Source organism: Tachypleus tridentatus, chromosome 1 (assembly GCF_004210375.1).
Source record: "Tachypleus tridentatus isolate NWPU-2018 chromosome 1, ASM421037v1, whole genome shotgun sequence".
Lineage (NCBI taxonomy): Eukaryota > Metazoa > Arthropoda > Merostomata > Xiphosura > Limulidae > Tachypleus > Tachypleus tridentatus.
In genome coordinates, this window is record NC_134825.1 from 159,324,008 (window position 1) to 159,350,328 (window position 26,321).

Genomic DNA, 26,321 nt, shown 5'->3' on the forward strand with positions numbered 1-26,321 from the left:
CAACATGTCACCAGATCGAAGTTTCTTTACTGATTTTGGAGAGCCAGCAAGTCCCTCTAGTCCCTTTTGAATAAAAAAAGGGGACATTTGCCCTAAAGGTTTTTCCGAAAGAGAATGTAATATAAGAAAATGAGGTACGTGTGTTACTGATGTTGAAGATTGCTGTTCTGAGTATTCAAGACGTGGTCGCTTACTCATTGACTGCTTTTTTGCAATTTTATTTAATTTTTTTTAGGGGATTCATAGGAAAAAGAAAAATTTCGGTACCCACTGACCCCACCCACCATGGAGCCCTACAAGGGGACGCACTACAAAGTCACGCAAGGACAATGCAGCAACGCCAGGGTTTCGTGAGCACTATACCCAAACACCAGCATCAGGCACAATGTCCACAACACCCGTTGAGAACTTCCAACACTGGTACTTGGTTGACTCTAGCCCAAGTGGACCAGCCGATTGACCCAAGGGGGGCCACCCAAAGGCCGCCCGTCTACAGTAATTCGAGGCCAAAGTGGTGTGTTAGGGTTGGACCCCTCAACCACCAGGATCCTCTCCTCCCCTTCACGGGTCGCCACGCACGGCAAACACCTGGGTGGATGTTTAGATCCCAGAGAAGGTAACCAGATAGAACGGAACCTTCCCTGGGAGGTCCCCTCACCACGTACAGGAATCCACACCGAGGGGGGCATGTGTCGAATAATCATTCAAGTTTCACATCAAATATTTAACGTATAGTGGAAGAAAAAAAAAATTCCGTGGCAATTATTTAATTTCATAAGAAGGTAAACTTTCCCAACTGGGGTGTTCAGGGATACTGATATTCCCCTTAGCCCCGCTCGTGTTAGAATTTTATTGTGATTATCGAGAATATGGATTTGATTTTCAGACTGGCTTGTTTTTGTGTTACTTTATTGATATTTAAGGTTGTAACTGTTGCAGACGGGTGTGGATGGAGGTGTCCGGTCGGATGAAGGTAACGGAGAAAAAGCAGTCAAGGTCATATAGTGGAAGAACTAGTGGAAGATGGTAGTTAAGGGAAAAGTTGATATTGCCTTACCTGAGTCAGCTCATGTGTGTGGAAACCAGATCTACAGCTTCAACCTACTTTCTTTGAAACTAGACCCAGGTTCCAGCCTAGTGATAGTCAGATGATAGAGAAGATAATGTAGCTGCCATGTTGGCTGTTGCCTGAAAGAAATCAGAAAAGGCAGCACAGCTACAGCCAACAAAGATCCAACGAAGTATGAGAAAATAAAAAAAATTCACAGATACTAGGATACATCTTATATGAATGGTATAGGATATGAAAACATATAAAGCCTGTAGAAATTCCACTTTACGGAGATGTATTTTTAGCACCCTGCCTGTAAACGTGATTTTCACTCGAACTTCACTCTTCAAAATCGAATTCTTCACCATTATGACTATCTTTTTATTTTTTGGCCAGGCATGGCCAAGTGGTTAAAGATGCTCAATTAGTAATTTGAGGGGTGCAGGTTCGAAGCCCCGTCACACCAAACATGCATGTCCTTTCAGCCATGGAAACAGTATGATGTGATGGTCAATCCCACTATTCATTGGTAAAAGGAGTATCCCAATAAATAGCAGTGGGTAATGATGACTAGCTGCCTTCCCTTTAGTCTTACACTATTAAATTATGGATGACTAGCACTGATGTAGGTTTGCAAAAAAAACAAACAAACCAATGACAAGTTATTTTTTATCTCAGTATCTCGTTATTGCCATCATAAAATTCCATCTATTGATTGTCTTGAACTCTCATGAAATAACATTGAATTATTTGAGATGCAAAACATAGGAATAAAAAAAAATTCAAGTAATATTTACCTATGTCTAATACAGTAACTTTAGATTTGATTGCATTAGGTATCTCATCTTCAACACCACTCAAATTAAGTGAAGCAATTGGAAGGATTGTTTTCAACTAACATATTTTATGCAGTTGAGTTTCACACACTTAGAAATTAATACAAGATCAATTTTTTGCAAATTTCATAAGTAGTAATAATATACATGCAATTATCTATTAGCACAGAAATATTTTCACAAGGTCTTTACATTCTCAAAAAAAAAAAAATTATATACAACACACAAACATGAAATTCTAAATAACCTCTTAAAAATGCAATTGATACCTTATTAACAGAAAATTAAAAATTATACTGAATAAATGATAATTTGTGTTTCAGTTCAATATTCAAAGAAACAATTACAAATTTAAAAATCTTTCAACAGCTATGTTACATAAATCAATCATCACATACAATTGATACTACCTTTATAACAAGCAAATTCTATTTCTGTTCATTTTAATCTAAAAGAAAACATACAGATATCCCGAGAAAAATATTATTTCAAGTTTTCTAACTGAAAATGCAAACAATCTGGAAAAACAAACCTTTCCTGAATAAATATTTTCACAGTGTGGAAAGTTTCATAGATTTTATTATTCTTAAAAATTACAAGTAGTTTTTTTTAACATTTTTAAATTTATTTCATTAAATATGAACTTTAATATCATGTTATCAAATGTATTTACAATTGTAATTATCCACCAGATCCTAACATTTTAACTAATACAAGGCATTTTGCACAAATTGTTAAAAATGGCAGCATATTTTATTCAGATTGTGTACGGTTTGGTATAAAATATTAAAACATTGTTTTTAAAGGAACGAAGCAAATATTTCATGAAAACAATTATGTTCCATTATTAAAATATTACTATATAGTTATGATCACAAATACACTGACTTTCCACATTCTAAGGATAAATTATTATATTTTCAACTAGAAAAGTAGCATTTTTGATATTAACTGTAAAAATACAATGAAATGTTAGATGTAGCTACATTTATATACAATTGTACAGCTTTTGAAGAACAAAACTCAGAAGTTTTAAGTAACAGCACAAAGATATTGATCATTTAAAAACTAAAACTTAAGTCATTAACATAAGGTCAAATACACTCTATAAAATGTCTTTAACCTTAAAACAGCAAAGATGAAACATTTACAATTCATAAAAAATCAAGTTAAGAGAAAACGTGATTCACACAACACAAATACTTAACCTTTGCATTAAAATGCCATGAACCTTGTAAACCCCAAAAGAAAATTACAATAACTGTATATATAAACACATATAGGCGTTTTATCGATTTGGTGTTCGAAATCTGAAATTTAACATTGACAAAAACAAACTTACACAACATGTTTTATTTCACAACAAATATGTACAAGAGACACAGGTTCACAGTTTTGAAATCTTACAGACGTAGATCCACCATATCAAATGACTAACAAGTAAAACCAAATTCAAGTAATGTATTTTATTTGAAAAAATAATACCTTAAGGAAAATTTCTTGTGTTAAGATATACTCCAAAAACATCATTTTGTGTTTTTGTAGACATGCTACCTATATACAATGATTTTGGCATAAATATATGCAAGGCTGTTTTAATTTTTACCAACCTCACAGAAACCACGAGTGTGGTTACAAGAATTAAAATACGAGCACTGTACATGTTCCTCTTGTAGCAGCCCACTGTTTGTCTGTATATTTCAATCCCATATACACTGGAATAGTTCTTCAAGGCAGCTTCACTAGTCTGAAGAAATACAATGTTTGGTAGTGACCTCTAGTAATAAAAGATTGAGCTACTTCCTCCAAGGAACTTGGTTTGTGGCACCCATGTGACTTTTAAAAATAAGCTAGAAATTATCTCTGAGCATTTTGTCTTATAAAAGTCACACAGGAGAATGTTTGATTGTAAATTTGCCGACTTGTAGGTCACTAATATAAAGTTTCAATCGATTTCCATCCCTCCGCCGAAGAAGAATCTCACTCGTGTTTACGGCGATAATGTTTGCTCTGAAAAGGAGATTTGAATAAGAAAAGGCTTTATGAGAAACATTTCAGCATTCTTAATTAAAATGAAATTTATTTTTGAAAAGCTTTTTCACTTGGAAATATGGGCACATAAAAAATAAACCCCAAGGTACATGTAATATTTAACACCAAATGTGTAAAAGCAAGAGTAAACAGCAAATCACAAACGTTAGTATAGATGCAACTGCTAAACATTAAAATACACAGCACAGAAAACACACGTGCACACACACCATCACATGGTCAGTTTTTCTTAAAGTTAAACGAATAGATTAAAAAAAAATAAGATTTACATTACATGGAGACATAAGCTGAACAGGTAAATTTTGAAAACATTCATGTACAAACTTAAACGCATTATTTTTGATATTCAAGTTTTACCTTTTTAAACATTTCATTGCATTCTAACTGTAAAGGAAAATTATTTCAAGTAATAATAGTTGCTTTAAGGTGATTATTTATTTGCTTATATTACCACATGTGTAGGTACAGGGTACTTACTCAAAATGTCACAAAACTCACAAGTTTCAATAAATAAAACTTCTTTTCTCCACACTTATGCAAGAAAAAGCAAACATCCTGTATACATGAACATTCAATAGAAAGAAAAACTTTGATAATTATATATAACTAAAATAGTCCATAATTACCAAGTTATTCAATGCAAGTAATTTTTTCTATGTGTTTAAGATTCTTCTAGTGAATCAGTTTTCTGCTCATTAAACGGTCAGTAGCCTTTTTGTGTACTTTAGAAATGTTATAGGTTAAATAAGACACTTATTAGTTACAAATGAATTAAACTGACAGCAAATGAATAACAAAAGATATCAACCAAAAACAAGTGATAAACTCTAACACACCAAAAGATTATTTGTAATAGCTCACATTATTAGCAATCAGTTATATATGTACAAGTCATAAGCTCATGTTATAATTATTAATTGACCAACCACCTTTTACCTGCAAAACTGCAGTACATTAAAACTTCAATACACAACACAATTTAGCTGCTGTTTACACTTACAATAAAGGAGAATCTGTTTTATTTTCATATATTACTCTATCTCCTTTTCGGAACAACTCATCCTGATACTGTAATTTCCCATCTGCAAAACGGGCATGGAACTGCTGCTCCACAGGAGCAAATTCATCTGGAAATCATATGGAAAGTGGTGTATTTCTATTATCACACTGTTCAATAATCAAAGTTACCTTGTTAATTAGAATTGCTGTTCTGGGAATAACATGGAATAATGGTGTATTTCTCTTACCACACTGTTAATTACAAGTGCTCTTCAAAATTCATCTGGAAATCATATGTGAAAATGATGCATTTGTTTTACCAAACTGCATGCAATCAGCTATATTCAATCTATAAACTATCACCGAGATATACGTATTATAACTCATTTTTAATACATAAATAATTTTAATAAAAATAAATTTGTAGCAATTTGAGTGTTAGAATGAAGCCAGTCAATTAATATTTCCTTCAATTATCAAATATGTTAAAGTAAGATCTAGATTATTACAATTAATGAAAGGTGAGTTAACAAAGGTTTGTTTATAGCCTCTAACACTGTGGTAAGTGGCATCAAATGACCTTCATACTAGTGAACACAGACAGTAAACCAATGCTTCAAATGCATCCACATATTCTAAATAAGTAGCTTTATCAATTTAAAAGTGTTTTATGTTTTCTTGTATATGTATTACAATTTGAGGGTCCAAATGTGTGTGCATAATTTTATCTTTTCATGTTCCAGGCTTGTGACTGAGCAACTTCAGTCAACCATGGAATCAGGGAATAGTGATTATAAATCCAAGCCATCAAAACCACCCTAAAGACCAAAAACTGATCCTGAAATAAGTATCATATACAGTCACCAAGTGGCAACAAGCCATCTGCCAAAGCCCAGGAATGCCACAGCATATGCTCTTGGAAGCTGCGAAAACATGAGATTTTGTTCCAATTCTTCAACGTGGATTGATTACTGTGGAGACACCCGATATATTGTACGAGCTTAAATGGCTTCATGGACAAGAAGTTCTTAGAAAGACTGCAAGATATAAAGTGTTTGTGCAGAACCTTCTGTCTCCAGTGCAAAATTCCTGATTCATGCAAAGGCAAGATGACAGTATCAAGTTAACCGTTTATTCAACCACATGTATATTTTGCAACAGGTGCAGCAATTATGTGAATTTACATACACAATACTGTTTAAGATGCAGCACTGAGAATGATAACAAATGAATAGACCAAGGAGGAGACATAGATGGATAAAAAAAATATTTTGAAACTAACTTGAAATGATACAGTGGCTGCTGAAGTGTACTACCATAGATCATGCAATAGGGATTATATTATGCAGAGGACATGACTAATGTACTGAGGAAAAGCATATAAAGTATCAGAGTAATCAGCCTACAAAAACGTCAGAAACCTCACAGGAAGACCACATGTTGTAATGATGACAAGCTCTGTAAAATTGGCATCTGATACACATGTTCTAAGTTTAACTAAAATCAAGTCACACAAAAGGAAGTACATGTCATTTGTTAGAGGCTAAGTTTGGCTCAAGCCTTCAAATACCCTTCAGTAGCAAAAGTTAGGCTTCTAATAATGTCCAACAATCTGTCCAAAGAGAAAACAGAAGACAATTATATGAAAATGGAAAAGCTAGGTGGGTATATCAGAAATGATATGAAAATAAAACAATTGTTTTTAAAAGCAACATTACACTTGCAGAATAAAATGCAGGAAGCACGCCTTAAGGAGTCTTCAGTACCTTGTTCAAGTGAACCAGATGTAAAATAGATGGACACACTAAACTCCTCAGAGCACGTCTAGAAACTATACTGACTGACAAAAACAAAGCTATCACTTGTGTACAGAACATAATGTGGTCACTTGTCCAAGACCTCAAATAAAGAGTAACAGCAAGATAAAGACATTGAAGTATAGTTTAGAGCTTTGGGTAGTACAGATAATAACTGGAAATGCTGACATCACCAACATACAGAACTGTTTAGGGCATGAGATATTATAAACTGGAGGAAACAGACACAGTTTTATTTCTGCAAATACTGTTGTGCAGCCCTCAAAACATCATATTATGGAGCTCCAACCATGTTACCATATGAAAGGTAGAAGCTCTGTGTATTGAAAACATCATTTCAAGTGAACAGTATCATTTTACAACCATATATGTTTTTTTCCTGTGGCTCAATTACCTTCACACTGAGCAAGGATGCAAAAGAACAAGAGAGAATCTCTTCCTCCCATGTCCTTTGTACTGCCACACTACAAGTGTGGCGATAGCAGAAGTTCTCGTGTCATTATACCATTTCAATCTGCTAAAGCACAGAAATAAAAAGCAACTAGTGTTAAACATAAAAACATTGCCTGGTCTTTGATACATAAATGCAACACAGCTAACCAGAAAGTCAGCTCATGGACCAGCTTTAACAAACTAATGATTAAGAGTCAGCCCTAAAAGACAGTCATTTTTCTGTCTACTATCAGTGCTTCAGCAATTCAGTTGTCAACTGTTCATCAAACACTGTACCAAACAAAGTAACTCATAAATGGTCTAGAACTTCCAGAAATAATTTGTGTGTTTGATGTCTTCCACACAGTTTGCAATCTTCTTTCTATCATCATGAAGCAATTCAGGGATGAAGGTTTCTCTGATCTTGCAGCAGAAGCTGGGGTGATTGCAGAATTTTCCACAAGATCATTTATGAAGGTCTTCTCTGACTTTCACAGAAAGAGTTTTAGCCCTGCATGGAAGAACACAATGCTGATGAATAGCTGAAGCTATATGACATACTTGTGCCACTTGAAGTCAGTAAAAACTAGGTCATCAGTCTTTCCAACTCTTAGAAAATAAGTCTTGTGCACTCATTCTAAACTGGTTCGATAAGCATCATAGCCTATTATGAAATGGAAAAGGGCTTCTAATGTCCTTCTGGCTATCCTAGATAAATATCATCAGGACCACCAGGTGGACTATTGGTTCAAATGGACATGTATGAATGTGAAAGTGTATGACTTTGCCATATCTATTAATCCTTAACACAAAACAGGACCCTGATGTTAATAATCTATGACTCTGAGAAACTTATGAATATTCATTTACAAGACAATAGCAGTGCTTATCACGCAGTGATAACAAACAAACATTTTTTTTCACATAGGATGATAAACACTGGTAGCTACAAATAGTAATTAGGTAATTTATTATTGACACATGAAACAATTTTGAACAAGACTACCATAGCATAAATAATTAACATACTCATTTATTGATTAACAGAATATATAAAACATACTTTGTAATACTGAAACATTGGGATAATTCTCTAAAATCCTCATTTAACAGATCACAGAAAAATTCATACATATATTACAGATACATTATTAATCCTTTGAAAGTTAAATAAGCACAACTTAATATACTGTACTCACGTTCACTTTTCTGTTTTGCTGTTTTCAATGCCTAAAAACAAGTTTATATACATTTGATAAGTATCTAATAAGCAATAATTTTAATCATATACCTTTTACTTTAAGAGCTAATTCCTTTACTAATATACTTAAGTACAGAATAATCATTTTTAACATTCTTGTTTTTATATGAAGTGTCAAAAATCAATTTTATACTCTTCCAAATCATTTGTTTATAAAATATTCAACAAATACATAACCCTCGCAAGTCCTTAGAATGCTGGATACTAAATAGGTCATTATTGTTTTAAATTAAGCACTTGCTATGTACAATAACTAGCCATAAATATAAAAGTTAAGAGATTTGAGATTAACGATCATCATAACAGACAATCGACCTAGAGATGACCTAAGGTCTAAACTTCAAATAAAATCACTATCAGAAACACAGATGACAACAAAAACAAATCATAGAAAAGGTATTAATATTCAAATCAACAAGCTTGGACATGTTCTATCTTATGCACTCTGAAAAAAATTACATACTCTATTTTTGTGGGGTAAAAAAAGAACTATTATTATTATACAAATAGATAAGGATTTCTTGTAAAGACATAATGGGGCTTTGTTTGGAATATTACAAGAACAGAACTACACTTGAAGTAATGTAAGGATGAGATGCTAGAATGATGCTTGGTTTAAGAAACTCTTCTTTGGAGCAAGTAATTGAAAATAATCAGATGTTTAAGAGAGTTAGGAGTTTGGTAAGTTTGGAGGTTTATCCGAGTGGTAAAATTGAATGGTAGAAAACAAGATATTGAATATCAAAAAAAAAAGGTTTAAACATGGGAAGTCCAGACACAGACTTACTCTAGATTTTTCATGCTCTTAAAATTCTGTTAAGTAGATATCTAAATGATAAGTAGGTAAGTAACATTGGTGTTCTGAATGGTCTTATGTAGCACTTTAAAAATTCATCTGTCGATCAAATATAATAAAACTTATTTACTACTACTACAAAATAATGGTTAAAACAAATACCAAAATATACCTTTCTTATTGTTGTCCAATCTTCTAAAATTTCATTCTCGTGCAACATGTATATAATATATGGGCGTTACACTGTTAAGGAATTTCAGATAAATACAAATTATTTTATTATTTCTAATTTCTTTAACAAACTTTCTTCAAATGAATCATTGGGTCAATCTTTTACATGTTTTAGGAGATATTTCAATACACACATTATTTAATATACATATTAAAACGTTATATTTAATATATATATTAAATAATGTGTGTATTTGGTCTCAAAGTACTTTAAGTATTTCTTGATTCCATTCAAAATTCAAGAATTACAAATACATCATTAAAATATGTATCAGTTTATTGATAAAAACATGAAACCTTTTCGTTACTATTTTTCTGAAACATATTACTTTGAAATGAATTAGCAATGACACCTGTATTTATAACACATGCTGCGTACAACTGAAAAATGATGCGTCGTTTTCACACCTATCACACAATCTCTCACACAGGACTAGGTACGTCACTGTTACTTGAGAAGTAAAGATAATAATAAATGCTTTAGAAAGAAAAATCAATGTATCACTTACACATGCAAACCATTCAGCTTAGACAAGAAATTTAAACACATCTGTTCAATGTAATGCTGAAGGAAAAAAATGAAATTATTGCAAGTGCATAAGAAACATTACTGTGCATTAGATTTGTGTGGTAGAGGGCTATTGTCACATTATGATTTCGTTAGGTACCAGCACTGTCCACATTAAACACATTAATTTAGATGGGGGTTAGCTCAAGTGTAGCAGCATGCAAGTCTTGTAAGCAGATGCACAAGGGAAATAGCATTTCTGTCTAAAGAAATGACTTATATTCTTATATTAAGTATTTCACATTCCTTTCAACATTTCTCTGCAAAATTGGCCTTCATTCTACAGCACAATACTAAAAACATTTATTTATTCATTTTGAACAAAAAAATGCAAGACATATCTGGGAAATAGGTATAAATATTTATTACAGAAAATGTAAGAAATAGCTAAAATGCCCAATATATTTGTGATTAAGCACACAGCCACACAATGGGGTACTTGTGCTTTGTCCATCACTGTCATCAAAATCTAATTTTTAACATCATAAGCCTGCTAACTTACTGCTGAACCAATGAGAGACAAATGTTCTGAGAAACATGCTTCTGGACCTCATCTACACACAAGGCCCTTCCTTCCATACAATCTACACACTACTGCTTATATCTGCTTATTAACAATCACATTAACAGGCATATTTTACTAATCAGTTTTACAAAACAAAGGTTTCTCAGGACTATAAAAGAAATTTAGAAGCACTAATACGAATCAACATAACAATGAAAGGATATCTGACACAGTAACTGGCTTTCTTCTCCTATCAGGATTCAACGGGTCTGTTTTTTTCTTATTCTTTTTATGATTTACCTGTTCATGCCATAGATCTGTAACAAAAAAAACACAACACATACAAACAAGTTTGCAGTTATTCTGAAAAACAATACTACAACCTGTTTTTAATATAGTTCGCAGCATAGAAAATATAACAAATATCATGACATGTGAACTTCTTCAAAACAAAAAATAAGTTTCAAACATATTCACATTAAAAGTTTTGTTTTCCTAATGGGTACAATAAGAAAATCTTGTAGTACAGTTGTATGGCAGCATAGTGTATAGACACCACCACAGCTCATTAAGATAAAAATTAAAGTTCAGGTTTGTTCCAGCACAACAAAACCTTTGAGTACATCAAGATACTTGATTCATCTGTTTACTTGAAACAATTTCTATCCATAATTATTTGTGAATATTTTTTAACTACAAGTAATCAAAATCATTAATATTAGAGCACATCTCACTCACCTGAAGTAATATCGATATTGTTTCTGTCTTCCTCAAGCCTTCGGATTTTTTCTTGCAGATCATTTTTGATGGAATCCCATAATAATGCTTTTTCACTCTGTTATAACACCAGATATATTTATTATTCTTGTGTATTAAATAAAAATAAAAACAAAGAATAGCACAAAACTAAAATAAAATGTGAAATATATATACTCCCAAGTGTACCTCATGCAGCATTTATTTCACTGGCTTCAGGGAGACAGTATGACTGATTGCAAGTGTAACATTCATCAATGTCTGCTTAGAGCAATCAACAAAGACACCCATGCAAACATTACATTAAATGACACTGATCATTTTCTTATAATTAATCATTAATTGTGATTCCTCTACTTGTATCATCTGTGCATTTCCTTAATTATTTCTATAAATATGGGTGTACATGTACATAAAGAGAAACACATAGAAATACTGAAAATTAACAGACTGAAATGCACAGTTAGACAGACAGACATACAACCAGTACTATAATACCAAATTTAATTATTATAACTTCATTATCCTGTACATTTAATATTACAAGCTCAAATTATACTCAATATTATGGAAAGTAACTTCTTGCTTCAAGTGATTTAAAAGTTTTAAAAATAAAACAAATTTATTCATTTTACAATAAAGTTTAAAGTCTAAGAGATGAGACTCCAAATAATATTTTGTTTCAACAAGTTTTTTTTTTTTTTTTTCCCCCATTTTCAGGTTTGTTTTTAATTGCTTAACTTTAAGACAATAATAATACTTATGGAAAACTCTACTCTTATGAATCATTTTTATATTAACAAATGTACTCCTACCTAATATAGCATTACTTTAACTTTATAAGGATAGTGAAATATTATGAATTACTTGTTTGGCTTATTCATTTAAATTTAATCTTAAATAGGAAATATTTAATATTTTGGAGGAAATATCCGAGTTCCTCTTGTTATGTCAGGAAACCAGACAATGGGTATGATTGCTTTAGCTTAGATTTCTCTGAAGAAAACTATTCAAAAACCAGCAATTTAAAATTGCTTACTTTTAAAAATTGAAACAATACAAATAAAAACTGAGCACATTTCATTTTTTTTTGTTGTTTGACAGCTGTGGAACTATAGATGTTTCTAATCAGTTACTATCAAATGAATCTTTCTTTTTTAACTCACCTCAAAGTTCTGAAGTGCAGCCAACTTATCTGCTTCATATTTATTTTTTATGTTAGCTAGTTTTAACTCCCTGAGAATTCCTGACAGGAAAAGAAAAAGGAAGAAAATCACTCCTCTTAGTATAAGTACACATACATTAAAATCTCTTAAATTTTCATCAAATCTGAGAACTCCACAAATAATTTATCTTTACATAAAGACAACTGATTGTTTGTTTTTACAAATACAAAAACATTAAACCTAACTCTTTCATTTGTATTGCAGATTCACAAATCTTTATTAACACAAAAACATATTTTCAGTTCAAACCCTTTGAGAATTATCCTCACAAAGAACTTTAGATATATTAAAATTATAATAAATCTCTAGGAGTCACATTAACACTTTTGCAATGGGCTTGGTATAATATACAGGAGTTTATCTGCACAACTGCACATTAAATATTTGCACTATAACTTTTGATACAGCATGTGCATCTTCACAAAATTTGATTTTCAATGAAATATTTTTTACTTAAGTTTTGTTTGTAAAATAAAAACTGTTTCATTACTAGTCTGGGTGCAAGGTCATTTCATGTTATGATTAAAGAAACTATACTTCATCCCAAAAATCTCAAATATTATTTTTGTAATCAATAAATCCTTCTAAATACATTTCAAATGTTTGGTTTTAGTAAAATGATATTTTATGTTAATTTCTATACTCTAATTATGAGGGGTTTGTCACTCATAACCAACATAAAAAATCAGGAAATTTAAATTATGCATTTTTCATGCTAGTATGACTACATATTATAACATGAAAATACAAATATTTATTCTAAGTAGCTTAAGTCTCATAACTCTATATATAAAAATATAGATTTATTATATTGACCTTCCAGTCATGCCTAACTAACATTACATAGCCTGCACTCAGGTCACATATTGAGTAACATTAAATTGACCTTTGGTTTTCCCTGTTTTGGCTGTGTTTTAGTGGACTAGTATTTTGTAATATATGGTCAGAGTTCAATTATTATACATTATATATATGTACATAATTTATTTATATTTAGAAATAAAATATTAAACTTGCTTTTTCTTAAAATGCAAAACAAATTAAGAAGTAAAGCAAACAATTAGCTCTTCTCGTGACGACCTTTGTACTCAATTGTTGCTGGACATAGATTGCCAAGCCTTTTAAAATTTAACTTGCCTTGATGTTGTTTCTATTTGGCATTTTATGAAACAAACCAACTAGGCTATCTATGCCAAACAATCAGTGAAAAAAATAACAGTGAAAGTATTATAAAGTGTAAAGGGAAATTAAGTTAAAACAAAAACAGTGGCCCCATGTAGGATAAAAACTGAAACAGAATTAAAAATGCCAACAGTCCAACGTGTCAATGGGGAAAACTTGTGGTAAAAATATGTCTAAAATGGTGCCGTTGCTCACAGTTGTAATAATGACATGACAGTAAAATGTGGGCTATTGTGACTTGAGAGTCACACATTAGTGTACAGTCCCACATAAAAAAGAAAACAATGAGTTTACAAATTGTAATCAATGTGTAACCTGGTTAGGATAATTTCCTCCTTCCAATCCTTAAGGAAATAAAATGGCCAAAGTCAAAGAGAAGTTTTTTCTGGAAACGTTTGTTATTGCATCACTCGCTCCAAGTCGACTGCTAACTGGCACAGAGCTAAGCTCAGAATACAGGGCCATAATCCATGTATGGAATACGTAGCACCAGAGGAGACAGACTTAGCTGCAATGTCAGTGAGCTCGTTTCCAAGAGCTACCAATGTGGCCTCGTATCCAGAAAAATCGGATAGAAGTAGATGATAAAGAGAAATGGGTCAGTCAATTTTTAATATCGACAAGAATAGGGTGAGAACTAATTTGATTTCAGAGCCAGTGGAGAGCTAAGCATGTCGATATAAATAGTACAGTCCATGTACTGCATAGCTTCTGTGTGATCCAGGGCAAGAGTAATGGCATACATTTCAGCAGTGAGCCCAGAAACTGTAAAAGGGGATCCTGTGTTCAACTAGTGAATTACAACTAACCATGACAGAGCCCAGAGAGTCACCTTATTTCAAATCATCCGTATAAATGGAAATGGAAGAATGGTCAAAAGATGTTTGGCAAATAAAAGAAGGTACTTCACATTGGGAATATTCACTTTCTTCAGATGATTCAAAGAAAGGTCACATCTGAAGATGATGATAAGCCCTAGTAGGATGGGATGACTTAGGGAGATGGCAATGTCTTCCACGGACAGACCCAATTCGGCTAAATGCACCCGCATACGAGAGCTAAAAGGAACAATGGCACACAGTCTATTCTGAAAAAGCATGGCCCACTGAGGGAGGAAAACAAAATCCCAGGTGGAGCACTGTGGTAAGGATAAAAAAAAAGTTTTGAAGCATACAGTTAAGACAGTTGCAAATTATGGGAGTTTAAAGGATGTTCATGAGACTCAGTCAACACATTCTATGCTGAAGAAGTGCAGAAAGCCCCCATGCAGAGCTAAAGCCCTAAATGGTGAGGGATGTCCAACAATTTTAGAGACCAATAATCCAGTTTAGATTCAATGAGGGCACTATAGATCTTGTGTATAGAACATCGATCCACTCCTTAAGAGGTAAAAAAGAGGACTTGGAGGATATTCGGTGCCCTTGTACACTTGAAGTGTGGAATGAAAGTCAGGTTACAGTCAAATATAAACTCCAAGGACTTTGCCTTGGGGATCACATGAAACACAACTTCATAAAAAAAGAAGTTAGGGATTGGGGTGAATACCCTGTTCATGGAAAAAAAGTGTATGCAGAAGGAGAGAAAAGGTAAACTCATTGTTGTGGTCTGATGAGATGTGGAAGTCATTGACATAGAGTCTGTTTACAACTGTAGGGAGAAGTTGTCCAGTAATCATGTTAATGTTTAAAATGAAAAGACACAGCTATAAAAGACTCCAAGCTCCTGTGGGAAAGAATGGGAAATTGTTGAACCTACACAATCCATTACACAATTTTTGATAAAAATAGGCAAATGGCCATTCAACTTATATGAGTGGAAGTCTTGCAAAATGCCATACCTCCATGTAGTATAAGTTGAGAAAGGCTTTCCTGGCTGGTGTTAAGTCGAATCAAGTGGTCCATGGTGGAAAGCTGTTGTCAAAACCTACACTGGGTGGGTGAGAGGAGATTGTTTGATTCTAGGAGCCAAACAAAACAAGCATTAATCATCCTCTCTAAGATCTTACAGAGATAGCTCAAAGCAATTGGATGGTAGTTTGAAGGGATCTTGGGATCCTTCCAAAGCTTGGAAAAACGGAACACAATAGCCCAGTGCCTAGCATCAGGAAAAGCATTCTCCTGCCAGATCTGGTTAAAAACAACCAGAAGAGTAGTAAGAGAAACAGGAGAGAGATAGCACAGGATCTCAGAGTGAATATCATCAAATCTGCCAAACTGATGAAAAGCAAGCTTGAGTTCCATCAGTGTTAAAGGACAATTATGGCTACAGAGGATCAGCTTGAAAGGAAAGAAGTGAGTACTCAGCCTGAGTCTTGACGGCTAAGAAGGTGAGGGATGAAGCAAGTGTTAGATGTATGAGAAAAGTTTTTGACAAGAGTATCAAGGATGCTCTGGGCATCAGAAACTTCCTGGCCATTCAGAGAGCAAAACTAAAAAGGGGATGAAGTATACAGCCCACTGAATTTATGAATCTTGTCTGACATAACTGGAAATGGTGGTAGAAGAGATGCTAGTTGCATACTTAATCCAAGATTCCTTCTGGCTTTGACATCTTACCCACCAAGCATGTACACAGGCCTGTTGGAAAGCGATGCAGTTTGAGAGTGTGAAATGCCTATGAAAGATATCCCAGGCCTGTTTTTGAGCCTTCCATATTATGTGGCAGACAGAACTACACCACAGATAAGGATACCATGAAGACACATGTCAAGATTTTATGAATACACCAAGCAGTTGTCAGAACAATACATCAGTCACTGCCACCACACAATTGTCTATTGATGGCTTACAGACGACAGCAGGATCAAGTTCCAAGAGAGCAGTGAAAGAGGTCCAGTTGGCCTGATTCAACTTCCATCAAGACATACAGATCAGGTGGCACTGACCATGGCCAGTCTCTCTCAAAATGACAGGAAAATGATCACTGCCCTGTGGGTTACTGTCACCCCTCCAAAAAGTGAAGAGGAGCAGACAGAGAGATTAACAACAGTAAAAGACTGACCAGGCGCGCATAAAAATAAGTATAATAACCTGTATTTAACAAAGAAAGGTTGTGTTCTTAGAGCATATGGTCTATGGAACAACCCCTCTAATCAATATTAGCACCACCACTCCAGAGGGAATTATGTCCATTAAAGTTCCCAAAGATTAAAAAGGGAAACAGTAACTGTTCAATGAGAGCATCAAGGTATGACTGATCACAGGTCTCTTCAGGAGACAGGCAGAGAGAACAAACAGTGATGGTACGGCCCAAGAAAACACAGATGGATACGGCCTCCAAGTGTGCATCAAGTGGCAAAGACATGGCAAGCACTTGCTAATCAACCAGCAGTACCACCTCTCCATACACTCACTCATCATATGATGACCTGTCATTTATGTACAAAGAAAACTGACAAAGGATGACTACTTCAGCAGATTTCAGAAATGTTTCCTGTAAGGAGAGAAACACAGAATGACAACAGTCAATCAACTCTTTAATGTATTCAAACAAAAATTCTGACAGTTCCACCATATCAAAGTGGCCATTTTAGTTATGAGGAGGAAAGTGGGATGAAGAGCCCCTATGTTTTTGCCCACATTTTTTTATCTTTATTAGATGGAGGTCTATCAACCTCCATGGATCCTGCCCTGGGTCTGTGGACAAAACTTCCAGTCACTGAGGGACTGAATGAATAATTGTTTTGCCTCTTGGGGTTCAAGAAAGTGGACCTGAGGTAACACCTGAATCCCAAAGCCAAAGGAAGTGGACTCGGGCAGTCACCAGGAGTGGTAGAGACAGATAAGATACATTTTTCAACTCTTTTAACCATGGAAGGCAAAAGACTCTTCAATGTTTTGCAAACAACTGTGCTGGAGGCACAGAAAAGTCTGTCTCCACTCCTACTGTAGCAGTGGAATGAAGTGTATCAGCATACATCTGAGATGGAGTGGGAGATAAAAACTTCGAAGCCTCTGGGTTGCAAATATTGTTCACAGTCTTCAAGCATTGCACCTCTTTCTCCTCCATCCACTTAGGGCAAGAACTAGAGTAAGAGGGGTGGAAACCACTATAGTTAACACTGTTGTTCCAGTTTGCACTCATAGGCATCATGGTTTTGCCACCACAATGAGCACGTGTCAATGAACCACAGCATAATGTCTTTGAGTGACTGAACTGCTGACACTGGAGACACCTGAGAGGGTTGTAAATGTATGGCCATACCTTATGGTTCAGATAACTTGCTTTTACTGTTGTAGGTGGACATGGTGATGTAAATGTCAAAATCAAAACATTAGTAGGCATCATAATTCCATCTTTGTGAGTGGAGATTCGGCACACTATAGAAATGCCTTGGCTGGGAAATGTAATAATCTACGATTCAGGAATGTTCTTCAAGACCCTCTCAACAATACCTCCTCTTGAGGAATTCAGGGTAGCATGGAGAGTAACCTCAATGGGCATATTCCCAATGCTCTTCGAATTCAAGAGAAATCTGATGTGTTGTGATGAAAATGTTTCTGCTAAGATGTCTTTTGAGCAGAGCTTCCTTACTGACTTAAGGGAGCCAGCAAGCCCCTCTAATCTTTTTTGAATGAAAAAGGGAGACATCTACCCTAAAGATTTCTCAAACAATGAATACTGAATGAGAAAACAGTCTTGAGTCTATCTTTGATGGTAACTGTTTTATACAGACATCTATACATGATCATTTTCCAATAATCCGTTTTCCTTCTGTGTTTTTATTTTTATTTTTTTCTGTTCATGAATGAAGGTACCCATAATAAAATAAGAGCATTTCAGTGCCCACTTCCAAACCAACCATGGAGCCATATGAAGGGATGCACTGCAATGCCAAACAAGAGAACTGTAGCAATCTCAGGATTTCATGAGCACTATACCCAAACACCAGCATCAGGCCAAAATGGCATGTTAGGGTTGGACCCCTCAATCACCAGGATTCTCTCCTCCCCTTCACAGATCACCATGCATGGAAAGCACTTGGGTGGATATTCAGATCCCAGGAGATAAACTGAAATTACAGAACCTACTCTGAGAGGTCCCCTCACTACATATAGAAATCCACCATAAGTGGGATTTTGTATGTGGAGGATATCAAACAAAATTTTATTAAAAGTATGTATACACATATAGAGTTGACTAACCAAAAAATCACAAATATTAGTATAGTGATACCATAGGATTGCACTGTAATTTATTAAGCTTTGTAACTGAGGTTTTTTTCAGATTTTATAAAAATAAAACTGAGTAGACTAAATACACAACCTACTTCTTTGAAAACTTGTATCAAAAGAATGTAGAAACCTTTTCAAAGATAAAAACAGTATGGAAAAAAACACTCAGGAAACATTCTAAGCTCTCAATTGGCTATTCACATGTCATATACTGTAGTAATAGAAGGGGTCGTTTAATAAAAAAAAAGGGGAAAATTTGAATGGAGCTACCATGTTTGAATCAGTACATAAGCCATATCTCAGCAAAATAAAAAGATATGAGGTTCTTATTTGTTATTTAATTTGTCAAAAATAGTCATCCAAGTTTCTAGTTTGTAAAAAATTATAGACTTAGTATTTTCACATTTAATTTTAAACAATGCTGCATTCAACATACCACAACTAACTAAAATCTATATTTAAACGTGTTTTGATATTTACTCTTAAATAAGAAATTAATTCACATATAATATTAAAGTTTAAGTTACAATTTACAATTTGATTCCACACTCACTGACAAAATTATGAATGCATGTCAACCCTGACCCGTCGTGAAAGGGTTAATCAAAACAAATAATAAACTGCAACTTCTACAATACTGCTTATAAAGTTTGTATCAAAAAGTAAAGCATGGCATTAAAAACCGTACCAAATCAGAAACAAAACCCAAGTTTACCTGCAACTTCTGTTCTAATTCTCATACTTTCCTGGAGTTCCTCAAGTGGATGAAGATATTCTGGAGCACAACCTAGTTTGACCTTTTCTAGCTTGGTAGTAATCTGCTTCGAACGCTCTTTATATAACCTGTAATTTATCAAATAATTTAATTTTTAGATGACACTTTAAATACATAAAACTTATATTACATTCAAATAATCGACAGATAGATAGACCTGAAATGTTATTTTTACAAACCTCTGATACTGAGCTGCAAGGAAAAAAAATTAAGAAAAAAACATTTGCAGTTGATTCTATTTTTATAATAATTTTATAGTTTATTGGTTTGCAAAAGTTTGTCAGTTTTTGGCATTTAAACCATAATTTTTAATGTTTTTTACTCTGTCTGTCTGTGTGTGTATAACGTTTCATATTACTTTGTCTCTCTTCGTGAGTTTTAATATTGAACAAAAAAGCTTCTTAAATTGTGACTTGTTAGAGACAAAAAATAGATCTGAAAATGCTATTTTTACACACTTAGTTTTGAGCCATAATAGACATAACAAACATAAGAGAAATGTGGAAAAATAAACAGCTGCAGTTAACATGATTTTTATAAGTGATTTTTAGCCTACTCATTTGTAATAGCTTGCCAGCTTTTGGCATTAATGTGCAAGTATATTCACATAACCCTTTACATGATACACTAAAATACATAAACCTTGTATTCAAATAACTGATACAGAACATTTCCAAAAAAATAAAAATGTTTAAAATCAGGTTTAATTAACTTGACATAATTTTGCAAATTACTGATCAAATATTCAGTAATATAAAAACTTGTTAAAAATTTCAGTTCTTGAATAGTAAATTCATATGTGAAAATTAAAATATTTTAACAAAATAACTAGTAAACCAAAAATGTTATAACCATTATGTCAAATATGCATCAACCCTTGGCAATAAAAAAACTAAAAATTTAACATTTATAAGTATTGCTTAATTAAATGTGATGTTACAAAACATAAAATATTTTCAGTTACATTTAAATCAATTACAAATAAAAAGGAAACTTAAGGAAAGCAAAAGATATAATATAACCAGTAGACATGAAACTAAATATTCAGTAGTTAAATGCCATAAAAAGAGGAATTTTTATACATCTATCTTAATACTGCACTTAGAACAGTGAAATATGCAGATCAGAATATCATTGTTTTTCCTCTGCAAAGCATATATAATGATAATTAGTACAAAAAACATGCTAATTTGGACATTTTTGTCATGGTACAAAACTAATCAGTAGATGTTATTACTTAAAGAAAACTTACTGTTTTTTAAGATCCATAAACTGTCTTTCCAGATCAGCCATATCAAATAAACATTCTGTTCGTCTTCTTTCACAGTCCTCTTCATCCATCTCTAAAACATTGTAAAAATTATTATACATATATGTATATATGTATGTGTATTAAACTTGAGATGTACTACTACCACTAACTTACATGATCATAGATTTAAAGGTTAATACCTCACACAGTTTTAACAAAACTATATTCTGACTGAATAAATTAAGCTAGTTTCTATTTATCTCTCTTTTTTCTTTATAATTTTAATTAACAAATCAATTAAACAGCTAAATTCAAACTATTTAAATTAGTACTTATTTTACTAGGAACCTGAAATTATCATTAGAATTTTAAAACAAAGTTAGAGGCCATTAGCCAGTAATTTCAAATCTTGCATCTTTATTCCTAGAAAGGTGCTTGATATGCAAATGAAAAGTTAAAAATGAACATTACATATTTCAAAATTAAATAGTTATAGTTATTTGTAATCATATTTAGAAAATTAATAATAGAATTGGTAGATAGGATGCATGATGGTAACACTCATTTGATGTTCACATTTGTATATTAGCTTAGAAGGATCAGAATCCATACCACGATTGCTGTAGTCCCCAGATATGATGAATTTTAAATCTCAAAAACATTTATGGTAGTTAATACTTAAACCAAATAACAATCTGACATCAAATGTTTTTTGTTGTTTTTAATACCATATAGTAATGAAAATGTAAAGAAGTCTGTCTGGTTTTTCATTACTTTTGAAAAAAAAATTAAGTGGAATTCAACCCTATAGTTATCATTTTCTGAAAAAGTAGTTAAAAAGGTTTGTCCATTTGGAACCTTCCCCCTAGGTCCATGCCTATATACACAACAAAGAACAGTTATTTATTCCTGGAAGTAGCTTTGTGCAAAATTCAAAAAACAAAAAAAACAAAAACATATTCCTGGAAAAAAAATGAGGGATCCAGAACCTCTAGATATCCCTCTTCTTATGTTCTGCACCTGTTTGCACAACACTAGCTCTGAATACACAAGGTTGGTTCATGGTACTATACCCAAACTAAAGAATTAATGCTCACTACATTTCTGAATTAAGTATTAGTTAGCAACATTAAAGTTTTTTTTACTAAATACTACAAGTATCTTGTACACAAAAAATTGAGAACTTTTAATGAACTATTTCTGTTAAAGACTTGTCTGAATCCACTGTGTCTGTCTCCAACTAATTTAAGAGCAAGGTGATTTTCATGTTAAGATAAAGCAATACTTTTTTTCATTTTACAATTTTATATTTCATTTGCATAACTCTGGAACCTCCTAAATGAATATCAGGTTGTTGTGTTTTCTAAAGTTAAAACTTACATTACACTACCTTGATACTAATTACAGTGAAATCAGCATTATGTGGTAAAATGAAAAGTTTTAAAAAGAAAAGATATAAATCTAAATTTATCTTTTCCCTTTCACATATGAGTGTATATTGTAATAGACAATTACACACCAGTTATTCGTACAGTCAAAACTTGTACTTCTCAAATATTGGAATATTTAGATTTATTGCTTTATGGCTGCACTTAAAAGTAAGGAAGGGAACTTAGCACAATGGGACAGCTTTTTGTGTAAACAAAGGGTTAGTTATCAGAACATAAAGTCAATACAGACATGACTTGCACAATCCCCCTTTTGATATGCAAATGCTATTAAAAGGAATTTTTAATAGCTAACCTAATAACTTACTAACTTTTACATTTGTTATTTTATGTAAGAATAAAAAATAAAAATAAAAGTACCTATTTACATATTGGTCTTGTACTTTAAGTTATCATTCTCAAATTTTTAACTAAAGCTAACCCTACTTTTGGTAGACTACGTAATTGTTTATTAATTTGAAACATGCAACCGAGAACACAAAATATTAACACAGAGAAAAATACAATGTCCTTAAACTATTATACTTTAACTGGCTTTCTAACTAAGCTATAAGTGAGTTAAAAATAATTTCATTAGCTGATTGAGGTGAACTCAGAGGCAGCAACAATGATGCTGCAGAACAAATAATCAAAAAACTATTGTCAAAATGAATTAGCCTTACCAAGAATTCAATAACAAAGCATTTTTATATCAGTTACAGATAATCCAATAGTGTTATATCTGAACAAACATCACTAATGTTATTGCACTTTGACTTGGAAGCAAAAAACTTGGGAATTTTCTAAATTAATTTATTTGGTAATAACTTTGATTCATTTTTAACACAGAGAAAACAAAGAGTATATGATATTAAAAAGAATAAACTGTTAAATGCTAAAAATATATGATATTGGAGCAACAAGTACTTTTGTTTTGTTTTGTTGGACAACCATTTAACCTTTTCATTTTCATAAATAATGATGCAGAATATGTTACCAGCTTCACAGGTGCATAATTTGTAAGTTACCCCAAAAGAAATTCCATTCTTTATACTTTGTGCTCTCCCAGTGGAACAGAGGTTAGCCTTCAGATTTACAATACTAAAATCAAGAGTTCAATTCCCCTCAGTGAACACAATAGATAGCCTGATGTGTCTTTACTATAAGAACACACACGTACACTTTGTGTATTTTGTTTTCATTATCATTCTTCTACAAAATTTATAATTATTTTGAGTATTTTATTTTAAAGGTTTTACATTTAAAACTGTAGTATTTTAAATGTATTATTATTATTTTTATTATTATCCTAATTTGACCAGTGAAACTTAAGGAAATGTAGAATGCATTTATTATTTCAATACTATTGTTTTATCTTAAACTTATTTATATAATTTATTCAGTAATATTCAATTCATTTATTTATTCTACATATAAGCAAAAGTTAATAGTTTTGAAGTTTCGTGACTAACTAAAAACTCATCTAATTATAAAACATTTCTAATACATGTTAGAATGTTTCCAATTTTAATAAAAAGTGATAAAATACAGAACTAATTCTTTCTAATTTTTAACTTTTGGTTTTTAATTTTCTCTGTGATAAAAACACTTATAAACAAGTAACATCTTTAACACTAAATTTCAATATCACAAGGACTGCTACTATGAGGGAAATACTTTGAGAAAAAAAAAATGTACCACCAAAAATAAATCACAAAACATAAGAGATGATTTTATGAACGTGGGTGGAGACAAGACCTAAAACAGCTAAATCAAACAGTTCTTGTCAACTTGGTAACTGTAAGGGAATATTTAGTCCAAGATAGAAGAAACTGTGTGAATAATAGAGATAAGGCTTCTTAGTCAGACTAATAGACTATCATATAAGTAGACTTAATGGCATACCTGATACGACGTGGATTTAAACACGCACGTACATATTGCATCTTTAATTATAGTGAGTGTATGCATTTTAAAGTCGTGTTGGATAAATATAAGTTATATTAACTTAATGTATAACAGATAAGAGTTTACATGAATGAGGTAAAGAGCATGCTATCATCTTGTTCATTTTTATGATACAATTAATCTACATTTCTCTAACAATTAGACTGCGAAACCTTACCTTGAACTTTTAAGAATGCATTTTCAAGTCTGATACCCTACTTAAAATCTAACATCTAACTATTCTGTTCACAATGTATGAATGTAAACCATATTCTCTTACTGTGTCATATTCTCTTACTATAATATTGTCATATTGTTTCAATAACTATTACACCTTTAAACAGAGCATGTTTATCTCACTGATTATCACTATATTCATTGATCAATTGTACATTTTCTCACCATCATTCCTACATGTTTCAGGCTTCATTCCATTTAAATAGTTCATTAGTAATACATTTATTATTACACATACAAGTGGGAAAGAACATGTCATATACTCTTGCACAGAGTCAGTAAAGCTACAGAAGAACAAGTTTCAAGCAATTTATTAAACCAAGTTCATGTATAGTTCAAACATCTTTCCACATGTTGTCATAAAGCTTTCACAGTTCAACTATTGGGCCTAGCCCAGAAAAACAATAAATTTAAATACTTTATAACAATAGTAAATTTAGGTCATAAAATTATCATACATTTAAGTTTAACTATTACATAATTTTGGATAAGTTGGCTAGAAAGGTTTGTCTGATACAGCAAAACTTTAGTGACAAATTATTACAAATAAAAACAAGTAGGATCAAGTTGAAACAAAGGACAAATGCTAGAATGAAGCCTAAATGGCTTACAAAGAAAGTCAAGTGGTAAATTAAGATAAAGCATTACAAATTTAGAAAGTTGAATCATAGTGTCAAAATGCAAGATTCATTTAAATGCCTATAAAAAGTTTAAAAGTTGTTTAAAAAGATATTAGGAAATGATAAATGGCATATTACAAATACTTGGGAGAAAATATTGAGTATATTAGAGAGAAATGAATATCAGAATGAGAGTTGGGCCTTTAAAAAAAAAAAAAAAAGATGGGATAGTTTCAGTTGACAATTATTACATGACTAAAAATTCAAGTGTTTTCCACTCTTAGTTGTTTAATATGCATTACTGTTACAATATATTAGCCCTGAATTAACCACAAAGGTGAAACACTGGTTTAAATAAAAATATTTTATATCTATCTGGAAGATGTCATTTTTCCTTATCAAAAGAGTATGGATAAGCATTTTAATAATCAACACTGCATAAATGAAGCAAACAGAGAGTGACAGAAAACTAAAATTGGACAATATAGACGTGTTAAATGGGCTACTGTTTTTCTCTAATAATGAAATGAAATTAGGCCAATTTTTTCGTAGTTAAGGGAAAGCAAAATTTAACTTGCATGTAACTCAAAAAGTTTCATATTACAAAAATGAAGGTAAAACACTATTACTCTTAACTTGTGAATCCAAGCTTTAAACTGACAAAAAAAAAAAAGCCTAACCTGAACTTCCCTCATCTTCAGAGCCTGAACCCGAGCTGGAATCAGATTCTTCGTTTGCATTGCTGTTGTTGTCACTTTCTGCACTGTCTTGATCCATCTCTTCGCTTTCGTTGGGATCATCTTTAGTTGAAGCCATAATAATTAATAACTTATTAAAATCTTCACTTTAAAAAAAAAAACAAAACAATATTAATAGTTTGTGTTTAGCTTCACTTTATAACCGCCAAGTGAAACTTCAATTTTACACTACAATTACCGCCATCTATTGAAAATTACTGGTTTATATATATTACTGTTAAAGTTTCACTAATTTCAAAAACAACACAACGTTTGCAGTAAAATATCCTTATCAAATTAAGGCAATTTTTTTTTTTTTTATGATTTAGGAAGTTGCTCTATAACGACACAGATCCAGTGTTATTATATATTAACACAATACTTTATAGTATTGTTTCTTTATTATAGATTTAATAAGAACATATTGTAATAAGCACAAA

At 32.4% G+C, this 26,321-nt stretch overlaps 1 protein-coding gene across 1 annotated transcript; it reads right to left on the reverse strand.

Annotated features, from left to right (window-relative positions):
• Positions 1 to 1,706: 1,706 nt before the first annotated feature.
• Positions 1,707 to 26,088, reverse strand: Brms1 (breast cancer metastasis-suppressor 1-like protein). Its single transcript, XM_076460298.1, has 10 exons — positions 25,825 to 26,088; positions 20,914 to 21,004; positions 19,602 to 19,729; positions 12,471 to 12,550; positions 11,287 to 11,383; positions 10,773 to 10,865; positions 9,417 to 9,481; positions 8,387 to 8,417; positions 4,940 to 5,066; positions 1,707 to 3,897 (listed from the first exon to the last, which is right to left on the reverse strand). Exons 1-10 carry the CDS (start codon positions 25,958 to 25,960, stop codon positions 3,774 to 3,776), a joined length of 972 nt encoding a protein of 323 aa, XP_076316413.1. The 5' UTR covers positions 25,961 to 26,088; the 3' UTR covers positions 1,707 to 3,773.
• Between the last annotated feature and the right edge of the window lie 233 nt (positions 26,089 to 26,321).

Coding starts and splice junctions, on each gene's coding strand:
- Brms1 (XM_076460298.1), bottom strand. CDS start 25,960: ATGGCTTCAACTAAAGATGATCCCAACGAAAGCGAAGAGATGGATCAA. Junction 12,551..19,601: donor AATTAGAACAGAAGTTGCAG/GTAAACTTGGGT, acceptor TTTTCCTGTCAG/GAATTCTCAGGGAGTTAAAA. Junction 10,866..11,286: donor CAATATCGATATTACTTCAG/GTGAGTGAGATG, acceptor TTTTTGTTACAG/ATCTATGGCATGAACAGGTA.